The 15,380-nt window shown below is 43.8% G+C and overlaps 1 protein-coding gene across 1 annotated transcript in view; it reads left to right on the top strand.

Moving 5' to 3' along the window:
• Nucleotides 1-344: 344 nt before the first annotated feature.
• Nucleotides 345-15,380, top strand: part of LOC311236985 (pyroglutamylated RF-amide peptide receptor) — a gene marked incomplete at both ends in the record, with an annotated part of 47,325 nt that continues 32,289 nt past the window's right edge. Inside the window, 2 exons of the mRNA XM_084324794.1 lie at nucleotides 345-678; nucleotides 14,478-14,636. Coding sequence (XP_084180920.1) covers nucleotides 345-678; nucleotides 14,478-14,636 — 493 coding nt within the window. The remainder of the gene's footprint in view (nucleotides 679-14,477; nucleotides 14,637-15,380) is intronic.

Genomic DNA, 15,380 nt, shown 5'->3' with positions numbered 1-15,380 from the left:
ATGCAGGGTCCCCCCCCCCCCCAAAAACGGAATAATTTCAGGTAATTAACATTACATATCTCTTGTTGTGGAATTAACACAACATTATGCATACTTTTGACAGTAAATAAAATCAGAATTTGTTCTTACTTGCTTGCCTGGGTAAATAAAGGTTCTAGAAATGTAAAAAATAATTCAAAAAAGAAAAATATATATATATTTGAAAACCGATACCGATATTTTCCGATATCACATTTTAATGCCGATATCGGCCGATAATATCGGTAGGCCGATAATATCGGACATCCCTAATTATAATAATAAATCATCTTGAACCCCCCCAGGTAGGTGGGCCAGCAGCCAGCATGAACCTCAGTGTCCACTTCCTGGACGTGTGGCTGAAGGCCTCCAACCTCTCCCGGCTGCAGTTCATCCACCGGTTCTCCATCCCGCCGCTGGTCTCCGTGCCCCGGCTGCCCGGCCCGCTGCAGCCCCTGTTCGGCGTCCTCTACCTGCTCATCTTCTGCCTGGCGGTGGTGGGCAACGGCGCCGTGCTGGCGCTGCTCTGCAAGAGGAAGAAGGGCCTCCGCTCGCCCAGCACCTTCTTCATCTGCTCCCTGGCGCTCAGCGACCTGCTCATCGCCCTCGTCTGCGTGCCCACCTCCCTGCTGCAGCACTTCTTCGCCAACTGGTGGGCAGGTAGGTCTCTTCTATGCCAGACGTTTTTTTCTAGCATTTTCTTGCATTTCGCACTTTTAGTTTTAGATATTTTGTAAATGGTAAATGGCTGCATTTATTCTCGAAGACACTCTGATGTCACGAGACCGCCGCCATCTTGGTATAGGGGGACCATACGGATTTCTACCATCAAATCCATGCATTGAGCTCCGTTTTTATTACATGTTTTATCACATTCTTGTTCATTTCATAACATTTTCATACGATTTGTTTTGAAAATATTAAGGCCAACATGGCATTTCACTATTTCGAAAGCCTTTCTGGTGATTCTAAGGCGAGATATGAGTCAAAGAAACTCCCCGATTACCACGACCACAACATCAGAGCGAGGTAGCCGAACGTTAGCCACCAGCCACTTTTTCCTCCGTGATGGTATAAAACTTCCGATTTGGATTTCTGTTTTTGTCATTAGTATAACGCGTAACACAGCAGCTCTTTGGCATTGTGAAGGACTGAAGAAAAGTCTGCTTGATTGTCTTTAATTTGCCGCTTTAACGATCCGTTTCTCCACTAAATAGTGTACACAATGTACCAGGCGGGGCAGTTTCCCCCCACGCTGCAGTTGCGTAGCAATAACAGACAGGAAGTTGACTTAGAGAATAGTACAGCTGATTTTATCCAAAGCGCTTTACAGTTTGTTCCTCACATTTGACCCGTTCACTCACAAGGTGCCAACCTGCTCATCGGAAGCAGTTAGGGGGTTACGCGTCTTGCTCAAGCACACTTCGACACGCTGCCCGGGTAGGAGCGGGAATCAAACCGGGAACCAAGGATTACTAGACGACTGCTCTGTCGCCCCCGACAGTGTGGTAGGGGTGTAAAGGTACACGTATCCGTGCCGAACCGAACGAGTTTCAGTGTGTACCGTACCGTAGTGTACCGAACGAATACAACGGTGTGTTAACCACTAACGACCGCCCACCGGGGGCTGTTTTTTTTCACAATCTAATATACCGTAAATCCTCAAATATAAGACGTCTTCTATTTACCTCAGCTGCAAAGAGCACCAGGCCTTTATTAGAGAGAGGCTTATATAAGAGGCAGGCCTTAATTTAGAAAAATGACACTCATGGACATAATCCCTTCATTTTCAGACTTTTATTGCATTATTATTATTATTATTATTATTATTATTATTATTATTATTATTATTATTATTATTATTATTATTATTATTATTATTATTATTATTATTATTATTATTATTATTATTATTATTATTATTATTATTATTATTATTATTATTATTATTATTATTATTATTATTATTATTATTATTATTATTATTATTTATATTTTTTAATACGTACATTGTCTGTCTACATTTATTTAGACTAGCATTGGTATTTAAATATTGAGTGCAGTTGAGTAATTGTGGGATTAACGTAATGCACACACTGAAGTTGGAACTGTCTATACTAGGTTGTGGGGTCCGGTGGCGGTTTAGCGCGTGGTACCTTCTCGACTTCCTCAGTTGAATCGAGTTGTTTACATGCAGTAGCTTTAGCTACTAACGTTATCATAGCATCAAGCGAACGTTAACGTTTGCAAACGAAGTCAACGTCATCCAGCTGACACCACAGATCTACCATATTATGACAACGTTAGCTAGCGGCTAGCGCTAAAGCTAACCAGAGGGAAACGTTAATGTACGGTAGTCAGTGTAGCGGGAGGCAGCACTTGATTTCCATTGGCAAGAGTTTATCTCATTCTATATCACGGCACGAAAAATAAAAAAAATACTTTTTTTGCAACCTTATATTAGAGCCCGGCCTGTGTTTGTCTAAATGCATCAACCCCCCCCCCCCCCCCTCCCATTATAAGAGGCCCCTCCTTTATTGGAGGTCCCTCCTCTATTTGAGGATTTACGGTAATTATAATTTTATTTTAATATTTTTTTACAAGTCGATTATTAATTTCAATATAGAATATTCGTTGACAGCCCTACAATTACAATTAGTTACTGCACACTACATCACCCCTGAGTGGAACATGGAAAGCCAAACTTTCCCCCACTGTACCGAAAACCATACCGAACCTTGACTTCAAAACCGAGGTACGTACCGCACTGTGGTTATTGTGTACCGTTACACCCCAAGTGTATAGTGTTTGGTCTTTTTTTTTTTTTTTTTTGCTGTATGAAGCACAATCATACAGAACCAAGCATTTCACTGTAATAATAATAATAATAATAATAATAATAATAATAATAATAATAATAATAATAATAATAATAATAATAATAATAATAATAATAATAATAATAATAATAATAATAGATCAAATTTCTATAGCGCCTTTCATGAAACCCAAGGTCGCTTTACAATCACAACAAAAAATAGGGCTAGGGAAGTAGGGGAAAAAAGGGGGGGATGAGGGCAGGTAAGGGATAATGAACCTAATCTAAAACTAACTAATGGGGAAAAGCCTTGGTGTGTTTTGAGAGCAGTTTTGAAGGTGTCCAGGGTTGGGGCGTTGCGGATTTCGGGGGGGGGGGGGGGAGAGTTCCAGAGGGTAGGGGACGCCAGGCTGAAGGCTCTGTCACCGAAAGTCCGCAACCTGGTGCGAGGAATGGAGAGGAGACCCAGATCAGAGGATCGTAGGTTCCGGGATGGAGTGTGCTGGTGTAGGAGATCAGACAGGTATCGGGGGGCGAGGGCATGGAGAGACTTATAGGTGAGGAGCAGGAGGTGATAAATGAGTGGATCAGGGTCTCACAGCCACAGAATCTGAGAGAGAGGATCGGAGATGGGAGATGTTTTTGAGGTGGTACCTTTTATCTGTGACAAATAAAACAAAACTTGAACTTGAGGTGGGAAGGTTTTTTTCTCCGAGATGCTGGTAAGGAGCTGGAGCGATAACGAAGAGGTCCGCACTCTGGAACTCACCTGGCTTGATGATCACAAGTCGCCACCCACCTCGCCGCTTCGTCACAGAGACTCTGATCCGATTGTGTGCGTCATTCGGAAAGAAACGCACATACCACCGCCATTTCCGTGATGACTAAAACCCACCTGATGTAACGGAGGTCAGTGAGTAACATGATCCACAGTCATGATGGACTGTGTTGTGAAGTGAGTCACCTATGATTGGTCACACTGAGAGTGGTTAAAAGTGGAACTCTCTCCTGTTATCCTGACCAGTCATTTGACATTTGACTGACTCTCCTCTGCTCACCATCACTTCCATTCACCCTGTGCCAACACGTCCCTAGAGTAGCCTATAATTGTTCTATCGCAGCGGCACAGTGGTGTAGTGGTTGACACTCTCGCCTCACAGCAAGAAGGTCCAGGGTTCGATTCCCGCTTGGGGACCAGGTTTCCACGTTGCCAGGTACCCAGGTGGGGTATCTCCCAGGCCTTTCTGTGTGGAGTTTGCATGTTCTCCCCGTGCTCGCAAGGGTTCCCCCCCGATAAGAGAAACCCAATGGAAAAACATGCACAACCAACAGATCGCTGACACTGTCGCGTGTCGCGTCCTTGATGAAGACGGGCAGGAGCACTTGGATTGGTCCCCAGGCGCGGCCCCACGTCAACGGCCTGTCTGCTCCCGGCTGCCCTTGTTTTTTTTTTCAAACCCCTCCCCCTTTCCTGTTTTGTCCGTCCGACTGACTGATAATATTAATATTTTGGAGGACAGGCTTCTATCAGTGTTGTCGCACCAGTAATGTCGTTTAGCCAGGTCTCCACCAAGAACATGCATTGTACGTTTCTTTTCGGTTATTGGATCATTGATTAAGAAAGATTTGTTGGCCAACGATCTGACATTAAGAAGGGACATCTTCAGTGACGGGGAGTGAGGCCGGCCTTGGCTGAGCATCGATAGGTCTGAGGTTACTGGGTTTTACAGAGGGTGTTGAGTTTGTTATTAGATAGTTTGTTATTGGAACAGACTGATAGCCAGGCTGCTTTGAGCAGGTGTGTGTGGGTGCCGGGTATAGTTCTTGCTGTTAGCACTTAGCACTCCCCAGGGGGGAGCTGGGCGCAAGCTACGATAAGAGTGGGGCTTAAGTTTGAGACCAGTTTGTTTATTTCTTTATTTCTTTATTTCAGATCCCCATTAGTCACTGCCTCAGCAGCGACCATTCTTCCTGGGGTCTGGATACAAAACATATAAAAATTAAACAAGAATAATCCATAGAACAACATAAAAACAAAACAAATATCAATAAAACACCAATAAAATATACAAACAATTATAGAACATTAAACCAATCAAAATCAGACATACAAATATGTATGCCAAATTTTCTAATATAGAACAATAACAAATATACAAACATATAGAACAAATCGAATATCAATAAAACAACTAATATCAATAAAACAACAAACGGACACATCTCAGAGAAAACTAAAACGTGCTCAAAAACAGCACGACATTCCATACACTAATACTTTAATACTCCTCATAACCACTAGACAAAGACATCCTGTTCGTCCTGTGGTTAAAGGGGAGTGGGGAGGATGAGGCAGTCCCTTTAATCATATGCTATCATGAAAACTTTCAACCGTGCACGTGTACGCACCCACCTGCCTGACCACGCCCACATCCGCTCACATATAAGCAGGGTCATGGCCATACTACCAGCTCCTTACCTACTTTCACCACCGTGAAGTCAGTGTATAGCACCGCTTTAAGTTTAGTGCTAAAAGTAGTTGTTGGTAAAGGAGCTGCGTTGACATTGTTCTTTTGTTTTCTCTCTCGCGCACATTTTCGGGAAAAGAAAAGGATAATGTCGCTTAGATCGTTTTAGACCTCCACCAGCGCTTCACAGTCGCGGCTTCCTCCGTGCGTCGTGGGGCATTCCTGGCTCCACGATTGTGGCAGACAGGTGCGCCTCAGCGGCGTCCGGAGGAGAGTGCGCGTCGCCGAGGGACCGTCAAGCTCCCATCTCCTGTGAGGTGGCCGAGTTCCGGTTCTGGTTCCCCCCCCCCCCCGCCGGAGGGCAGTCAGCCGGTAGGCTGGCAGTCCCTCTGGTGGCCGGGGATTTGCGATGCAGGCTCTTCGCCTCTGCTCGTTCTCGTCATACGGCGATGAGCAGCAGGGGCGGACGGCTTAGCGGCCGTGTTGAGCTGGCCCAGAGCGGGGATTCCCTCGCCTACTCTCCATTGCGTCCGATGGAAACTGAAGATTACATGGAGGGGGCGGGGGCATTCCTGTTCGAAGCTCCGGTGGAGGGTGGAGACATAGATATCTATAGAACACTAGATAGCTTAAGGCGGAGTCACCAGCGTCACTGAACCGCCGCCATCTTGCTCCAGTTAGCCTTGAGTGAGAGTGAGTGAGCTGCACAGACAAAAATACTCATAACTCGCTGAAATATTGACGGATTTACAAACGGGTTGGTTTGCTATAAACATCAAAGATGTAGTTATGATACTGCATACTTATAAATTTTTTTGTATAGCGCTTTTCCGAATGCTCAAAGACATTGACAATAAAAATAAATGATATAAAAAAGGTGTTCGAGGCTTGAAGGCAATGGTAAAAAGGTGGGTTTTTAGGGCTTTTTAAATGATGAGAGGGTGTCTGCGTGACGGATATGGTTGGGCAGGACGTTCCAGAGTGTGGGGGCAGCTGCAGCGAAGGCCCTGTCGCCCCCCCCAGGTCCGGAGCTCAGTCCTGATGGGTTGGAGGAGGTTAGCATCTGCGGACCTGAGGCAGCGGGTAGACGTGTGGTGGAGAAGGAGATCAGAGAGATAGGAGGGGGCCAGGCTGTTGAGGGCTTTGAAGGTGATGAGTAGAATGAGGACTTTCTTTTATAGTGTCCATAGCCTTTTCTTTTTTTTATCCACTTTTTCTCCTCCTTTTTCTGTTTTTCTCCCATCCCAATTTTTCAGTCGTGCCAATTCCCCCCTCCCCTGTCTTGACCGTTGCTCGCATGTGCCCCCCACTGGTCGGTCGTAGGGAGGGTTGAAGAATCTATCGCATGTCCCCCCTCCGATACATGCGGAGTCAGCCAGCCACTTCTTTTCACCTGCCAGCGCGGACTCTCATTGGCGAGGTGTAACGTGTGGGAGGCTCACACTATACCCTCGACATCTCCTGTCCTCGCTGTGCAGGCGCCCTGACCGACCTGTAGGAGTCGCTGTTTACAACGACCAGATTACCACTCCATCGACTCCCCTCCCGCTGACTCTGCCAATTGAGTCAGTATGACGGCCGGCCCAAGCCGGAGGCAACGCTGACAGCCGGATTTCGATACCGGTGTCTCACGCTTTGGTGACGAGCGCTTAGACCGCTGCGCCACCCAGCCGCCCTTGTCCATGGCCTTTTCAGAGTTTTTTCCGAATGTTGCCATCGGATGCAAGGTCTGCCGGAGCAGGAGTCATATGAATCAAAAATGTTTAGAAATTCTGTCTGTGAAAAGTAATTTCAATAAGTGCTTTGAGAGTTGACACCTGTCTAGACATCTCAGGCTGCCGTGTTCAAACCCTTTCCTTATGGCGTCTTCTCACGACAACTATAAGACCTCCTTTTTTTTTCTTTTTCTTTTTTACTTGGTGTGTCATCTCTCGTGTGGTGTGACAGATACAACAAGGATTCAGAAAAAATAAATAACGCAGGGTGCTCCAGTAGCACACCATGTTACCGCGCTCGCGCGGGACTCCGTGCTGCGTCACGGATCTGGTTGACTCCGAGTTCGATTCCCGGACCCGCCGTCATTTGCCGAATGTCTCCCCCTGCTCTCTCTCCCGTTTCACCCTGCAACTGTCGGTCATGCTTGACCAGGAAAGCGATAAACGCTAAAAAATAAAGTTTAAAAATAAATAAAAAATAAAATAAATAACGCACATCCTCCGTTTTGTTGGTGCTGAGCCAAACTGTAAACACAGTAATATATAAGACAAAGCGGGGCTCGCAACTCATTTGTAGTTCCAAGGTGTTTATTTGACAAAAAGGCAGATGCAACGTTTCGACCCTTCCGGTCTTCTTCAAGCATCTGCCTTTTTGTCAAATAAACACCTTGGAAACTACAAATGAGTTGCGAGCCCCCTGCTTTGTCTTAGATAAAACCCGGATACCATCTGCTATTGTGAATGTGAAGAAAGAGCACCAGTGTCAACGGAGCATCACTGTGTATGTGAAGAAAGACACAGGAGCAGCCAGGTGTTTGTGTTTAAGAACAAAAAAAGAAAAAAGATAGATATATATATTTAGTCTAACTGGTCTCTCGACTCTGCTCCTCAACATGATTATTTGAAGGAGCAGCAGAGTTGGCTAATTATAGCCATGTTCCCTCAAATTATGAACAATAATGCCTTCTCTCTCTCCATTAGCTATGTTTATTACATGGCGTTTTCACATTCGCCGAAATGCTTGCTTCCTTGTGATTGGTCAATAGCCCCCGACAGCGTGGTGAATTATTTTCCGATAACCACCGGTGATTATTGTTTTTCGCAGCTGGAGTAATCAAGCCCCACTGACAAACACTGTTTCAGTGCAGCCAATCAGACACACCTGCCGGGCTGCCCGCGATAATAATAATCACTTTATTTGGGCTGACAGAGCCACAGAACAACTGCGATTTGTCAAATGAATTAGGTATATTGTTAGTAAGTTAGCCATGTAATAAGCGGGATAATGTATAGCTTTACTCGGTCATCATCGCAAAATAATTGACCTTCACTGACGTTTAAAACACCTCGCCGAGGCGGCTCGGTATTTTAAACTACGTGTCGGTCAATTATTTTGCGACAATGACCTCGTAGCTATACATTATCCCTTACTTACGTTTCAGTTTATTTGGATCCCCATTAGCCACAGCAGTGGGGTCCATAACACATCAAATACAGTTACAGACCTACATTATACACTCACATTCACATGGCATACAGACAAAGTAAAAACAACAAATCTTTTTTTTACCTTTTTTCTTTTCATGTCAACGTTCACACGCACAATATATGCTTACCTAGGATTTGAGTTGATTCAACAACAAAGCAGTCGGAGCAATGGCAAGCCGAAAACTGTCGACATTTTTGTTATTTGAAGTTTGGATTTTTTTCTCTCACTGAGGTAGGTAAATTACATTTTTTGAGACTAAAGTACAGAAAAAAGGTACCGTTGGGTACCGGTATCGATTCACAGGTACCGGTAACGTATCGGTTCAAATGTGAAAGGTACCCATCCCTACAAGACATGCTCCTTGAGTCTAAACCTCTAGGAGTCCTACTTGATGAACAGCTAACGTGGCACAATCACATCGACAAGGTGACTAGTAAAATGAGGAAAGGAATATCTATGATACTCCTCTTTATTAACGCCACTTACCCTCTTACAGGTTATTCAAACTGTGGTGTTATCACACCTTGACTACTGGGCCAGCAATCTGGTCAAGTGCAGCAAAAAAAAGATCTTAAACTTGAATGAATGAATGAATGAAATGAATGAATGAATGAATGAATGAATGAAAACTTTATTTAACAGATTGCAGAATGGGTACAATACAGTACGGCTCAATACATACAATTGTTAAGGGGATGCAGACCTGAGAAAGATGTTTGTCTTGTTTCCATCAGGGTCCCCCATTTTCAATTCATATAGACATTTATGACATACATAACATACATGACATTTATGGCATAGGGACATATAGGTATTTAGTACTGATACATTTGTGACATAGGCGGTATTCAAATATACAGTACTGTTACCCCTAGATCCTGACAGAGTATATACATATGATGGGGAGGGGACTGTACATTAGGAGGGGGTGGGTGGGTGGGAGGGGAATATACATACGGCGGGGAGGGAATATATACATGCGGTGGGGAGGAGACTGTCTTCAGATTGTGCAGAATAGAGCAGCTCGTCTTGCACTCGGGTGTGCTACGAGGACAGGTGTAGACCAAATGCATAGTGATCTTGCTCGGTTGAAAGTAGAGGACAGATCGACACGCAGCCTACTAACATTATTCAGGAATATAACTGTGTCCAAACAACCAAGCTGCCTGTACTCAAGAATAATCTTTTCACCAGACAGACATGAGCACAGGACAAGACAAGTTACCAGGGGTCATGTTTCAATTCCTCTACCGAGATCAAATGCAATGAAAATAACTGCTATGTATAGGGCCATCTCACATTGGAATAGGTTGCCGTATGAAATTACTCAAGCAACAAGCAAAGAAAGCTTTAAAGGTCCTGTGTCTTGCTATTCCTTTCACTATTTGGGCAACTTTACACAATTCCTGTGAGTCTATGGAACACATCTGTAAAGTTTTTTTTCAAAGAAATTCATTGTTTTGTATTTCTAATCAAGTACTCTAGTCTAAAGCAGCATTTTTCCACTTCAAGATTTCAAACTGTTTTGGGCTGGGCTCCGCCCATAAGTGACAGTCACCCACAGTCTGCACTGGCAGACAGAGAGAGACATAGAGAGATTGAGAGGGATACTAATTAATTACGCCGCGGGGGGGCATAATCCCACGGGACAATGCATTGGTAACTTGTTTCAAATGACAATATATACCCCTGTGAATATTATTGCACGGATCGGAATACGGGCACGCGCAATGATATTTTGCAGCAGGTTGACAGTGATATGCGAGTGCTCCCGACTGCGTGTGTGTTTGTGTATCCCCGCGCGTGCTCGCGTCGGGAGTATGTGTGTAAATGCTCCGTGTCCCTCTCTCTCTCTCTCCCTCTCTCTCGCTCGCTCCCTCTCTCTCGCTCGCTGGTGCTCTGCTCTCTCCCGCGCCACGTCAACCCGTTTGAGGAAGTGTCAGTATTTCCACTCGCTCTGTTGTTGAGCGAATTGTTGATTGTGGGCGGTGACTACAACCAGTGCCTTATTCACGTCAGCAAAACAGTCAAATCAGAATGGCTTAGTTCAGTGAGGGAGGATCTCGTGAACTCGAGACTGGACTGATGAGCCAAAAAAACCTTCGGGAGAGGTTTATTGTTTATTGTTTAAAAGGATCCCCATTAGCTGCCACCTAAGTGGCGAGCTAGTCTTCCTGGGGTCCACACAGCAAGACAACAAAAACACAAAACATAACAATACATGAGATACATATGACAATCACAATTCACTTAATTAACAATGATAATCTAAAAACAGTAAAACATTGTAGACATCATTATAAACATCAGAATATTTTGCTCACATATTTAAGTAGTGCATTCTCAGGTGGTATTTGAAAGACACTTTGCTATTCAATTTACTTATGTTCAGTGGGCAGTTATTCCAATGATTGATGGCACGATAAACAACCGTCCTCTTTAATTAAAGCATTTGATTTTGGACGTGGTAACATAATCTGTCCATCATCGGCTGACCTAGTAAAATAAGAATGAACCTGTCTGCATCTGACAATTTGTTTGTATAAGAAAACAGGTTGAGACGAAAAGACAGTGTTCCTGAAAAATGGAACTGTGTTGAAAACCAGCCTATTCTCTACCGTTAACCATGAGAGTTGACGCCACGGTGCATAGTGATAGTGTTTGTTCTCATGGAACAATGTAAGACTAACCTTGCAGCTCTGTTCTGGGCAGTTTGCAATTTCTTTAGTTGACCTTTGGATGCAGAGGACCATACTGGTGGTGCACAATAATCCAGGTGACATAAAATTTAAGATTTCGCCACCTGTCCCACAGAGGGGTTAGTTGGACAATGCCTAGACTATGTCCGCTTACATTCCAACCACACATTTTGCAGTTTCTGTAGTGATGAAGAGTCTTTCTATGGAAGCGGTTTCTGTAGTGATGTTTCTATGGAAGCGGTTTCTGTAGTGATGTTTCTATGGAAGCGGTTTCTGTGGTGATGCTTCTATGGAAGCGGTTTCTGTGGTGATGTTTCTATGGAAGTGGTTTCTGTGGTGATGTTTCTATGGAAGTGGTTTCTGTAGTGATGTTTCTATGGAAGCGGTTTCTGTGGTGATGCTTCTATGGAAGCGGTTTCTGTGGTGATGTTTCTATGGAAGTGGTTTCTGTGGTGATGTTTCTATGGAAGTGGTTTCTGTGGTGATGCTTCTATGGAAGTGGTTTCTGTGGTGATGCTTCTATGGAAGTGGTTTCTGTGGTGATGTTTCTATGGAAGTGGTTTCTGTGGTGATGCTTCTATGGAAGTGGTTTCTGTGGTGATGTTTCTATGGAAGTGGTTTCTGTGGTGATGTTTCTATGGAAGTGGTTTCTGTAGTGATGTTTCTATGGAAGTGGTTTCTGTAGTGATGTTTCTATGGAAGTGGTTTCTGTGGTGATGCTTCTATGGAAGTGGTTTCTGTAGTGATGTTTCTATGGAAGTGGTTTCTGTGGTGATGCTTCTATGGAAGTGGTTTCTGTAGTGATGTTCCTATGGAAGTGGTTTCTGTGGTGATGCTTCTATGGAAGTGGTTTCTGTAGTGATGTTTCTATGGAAGTGGTTTCTGTGGTGATGCTTCTATGGAAGTGGTTTCTGTGGTGATGCTTCTATGGAAGTGGTTTCTGTGGTGATGCTTCTATGGAAGTGGTTTCTGTGGTGATGTTTCTATGGAAGTGGTTTCTGTGGTGATGCTTCTATGGAAGTGGTTTCTGTGGTGATGCTTCTATGGAAGTGGTTTCTGTGGTGATGCTTCTATGGAAGTGGTTTCTGTAGTGATGTTTCTATGGAAGTTGTTTCTGTGGTGATGCTTCTATGGAAGTGGTTTCTGTGGTGATGTTTCTATGGAAGTGGTTTCTGTGGTGATGCTTCTATGGAAGTGGTTTCTGTGGTGATGCTTCTATGGAAGTGGTTTCTGTGGTGATGCTTCTATGGAAGTGGTTTCTGTGGTGATGCTTCTATGGAAGCGGTTTCTGTAGTGATGTTTCTATGGAAGTGGTTTCTGTGGTGATGTTTCTATGGAAGTGGTTTCTGTGGTGATGCTTCTATGGAAGTGGTTTCTGTGGTGATGCTTCTATGGAAGTGGTTTCTGTGGTGATGTTTCTATGGAAGTGACATCATTATTGTAACTGCAGCTATGGTTAACAGTTGGTTAATATAGTTATTTATGTTTACAATTTATATGCTTATTTTGTATAATAGTAATAATACACTCAATTGCTTTTCAATGTATTTCTTATTTGTTTTATATAAGATATATATTAGTGGCGCACTGTTTTTTCTATTTTATTTGTGCAATTACCACATCTCACGAGAGTTGACACACCTGGTATCCGGTGACGTGTTTCCGCCTTCTCTCTCTGCGTTGGACCATGAACTTGAATGGTAATGGAATTACCTGGCGTTCTAATAAGTAAAGAACAATCCATCACGCCAACGAAACAAGACAATCTTCCAAGAAACTGACAGAAGACATACTACAGTAACGCATCGATGTTCTCATGTACTGGCACGCAGCCAATACGATTTTACGGTTTGGATGAGGTTGGATTAAGCTTCTTCATTAAAATCAGTCCAAGAAATCAACTTGTGTTTTGCGTCGTGCCGAGGATGTCACAATTATTGTCGTCTCAACCTTGCTTTGCTTCACTGAAGGCAGGTTATTTCTGTCACACGTGGGTTTCTCTGTGTGAAGCAGCACAATAGCAGCGGGACCTTTAGTACCGGTCTCTCCGGTTCAATTATGCACGGCAAATGTGTTCATCGCTGTGAATGATCCTTGAGGAAGATAATGAGCCACTATACACTCAGTCCAGACACGCCACAAATGGATGTTCCTGTGCTCCGAGCCCGTGCTCTCAAATGAGAAAGGCGTAGACTATAATGTATGTGTCTCAGCATGATAAATTAATACATTTAAATTAATTTAATTAATTAATTGAATTCCTTATTATGTCTAATATTATTTTTAGATCTATTCTACTACGGTTTAGGAGCCGGGAATTACAAGCATCTCCCGTTTTCCTGAACGTATGTACATTTAAAAAAAAAAGCTGCAACAATAATAGAATCAGATCTGATCTGTTCCTCGTGACTCATCCTCCTCGTGTCTGTGTCTCGCACAATGTAACACTGAGTGGCACAGGAAGTCATTCATTCCGACAGCCATCAGACTTTATAACGCATCACTGAGCACAGGGTGACGATACAGTCTGGCATAATCTTTCTGGACCTTTACCTTTAAATCGACACTTTGGGAACAGGACTTGGCTTTCTCTCCCAATGCCGTATCCTGACACTTTACAATCTTACACATATAGGGAGGTGTAGTCTGACGTCACTGGTTGTTCCACCCGTATAGGGATTCATCATTGGGAAAATGGATCATCGGCTATTGTAACAATTCTGACGCATGGAAATTGAAAAGCGTTCCCTTTTTGCACAAAATGAGTTCCCTTCTATCACTAACATTATTGTTTAAGCATTTTTGGTTGAAATAAATTCGACTTTCGAATTTTTCTTTATGATTAATTGCGAATATTTTCACGTTGAGCTATACAGTAGATTGTGGATGAATAAGCACAGAAAGGTAGACCATGCAAATGTTAATGCTTTATTTGTTTTAAACGAGACGATTTAGAAATGGGCAATGGGGAAATACATTGCGTTGGACAGAGGGTGGAACACGAAAAACGGCAATGACGTAACCACTACACCTCCCTATTACTGTACATTTTACTGTATATTTTTGGCTGTATAATTTAGAATGTACAGTATAGTGCATACCAGAATGTATATCCCTGACTGTACTTTATTCTCTATTCTTATTCGTGACTTTTGTTTTTGACTATACCTAAAATGTTTACCGTTTACTGTGAGCGATCTGTAGTAGCAGAATTTCCCCCTCGGGATAAATAAAGGATTTCCATTCTATCCTATTCCTGGGGGCTTTCAGGGGATTTCCTGTGCAAGCTGGTGCCTTTCCTCCAGGTGACTGCCATTGCAACCAGCATCCTAACCATGACCTGCATCGCCGTGGAGCGATTCCAGGGCATCCTCTATCCCCTCCACGTACGGAACGGCTACTTCCTCTGCCACGCCTGCAAGATGCTGGGTAAGGGAACGGCAGATGACGCACCGAGTGTCCTGGGGTCCATAACACGTAAAATACAGTTACAGACTTTATACACTCAGTCACAACATTCACATGTCATACAGACAATTAAAACAACAATAAATACTCCTAATCAAATTCATAATACAATACAACAATACCTACTCATATTCAAATTCATAATACAACAATACCTACTCATAATTCATTCATAATACAATACAGCATAATATACTATTTAGCTTTTTTTATTTTTTTTATCCACTTTTTCTCCTCCTTTTTCTATTTTTCTCCCATCCCAATTTTAGCCGTACCAATTCTCCCCTCCCCTGTCTTGAACGTTGCTCGCATGTGCCCCCCACTGGCCGGTTGTAGGGAGGATGGAAGCCTGTCACGTGTCCCCTCCGATACATGTGCAGGCAGCCTGTCGCATCTTTTCACCTGCCAGCGCGGACTCTCATTTGGCGAGGAGTAACATGTAGGAGGCTCACACTGCCCCCGCAATTTTCCTGTCTCTGCTGTGCAGGCGCCCCAACCGACCTGTAGGAGTCGCTGTTCACAACGTCCAGATTACCACCCTTCGACTTCCCACCCACAGTATGATGGCCGGCCCAAGCCGGATGCAACGCCGACAGCTGGATTCGAACCCGGTGTCTCTTACCCACCCTGATACTAACACCACTAGACCAAGACACCCACCCTGATACTAACACAGCTCTCACCACTAGACCAAGACACCCACCC

Source organism: Notolepis coatsorum (assembly GCF_963971535.1).
Source record: "Notolepis coatsorum genome assembly, chromosome: 11".
Lineage (NCBI taxonomy): Eukaryota > Metazoa > Chordata > Actinopteri > Aulopiformes > Paralepididae > Notolepis > Notolepis coatsorum.
Note: the sequence above shows the minus strand (reverse complement) of the source record. Positions and strands in the feature narration are given on the sequence as shown.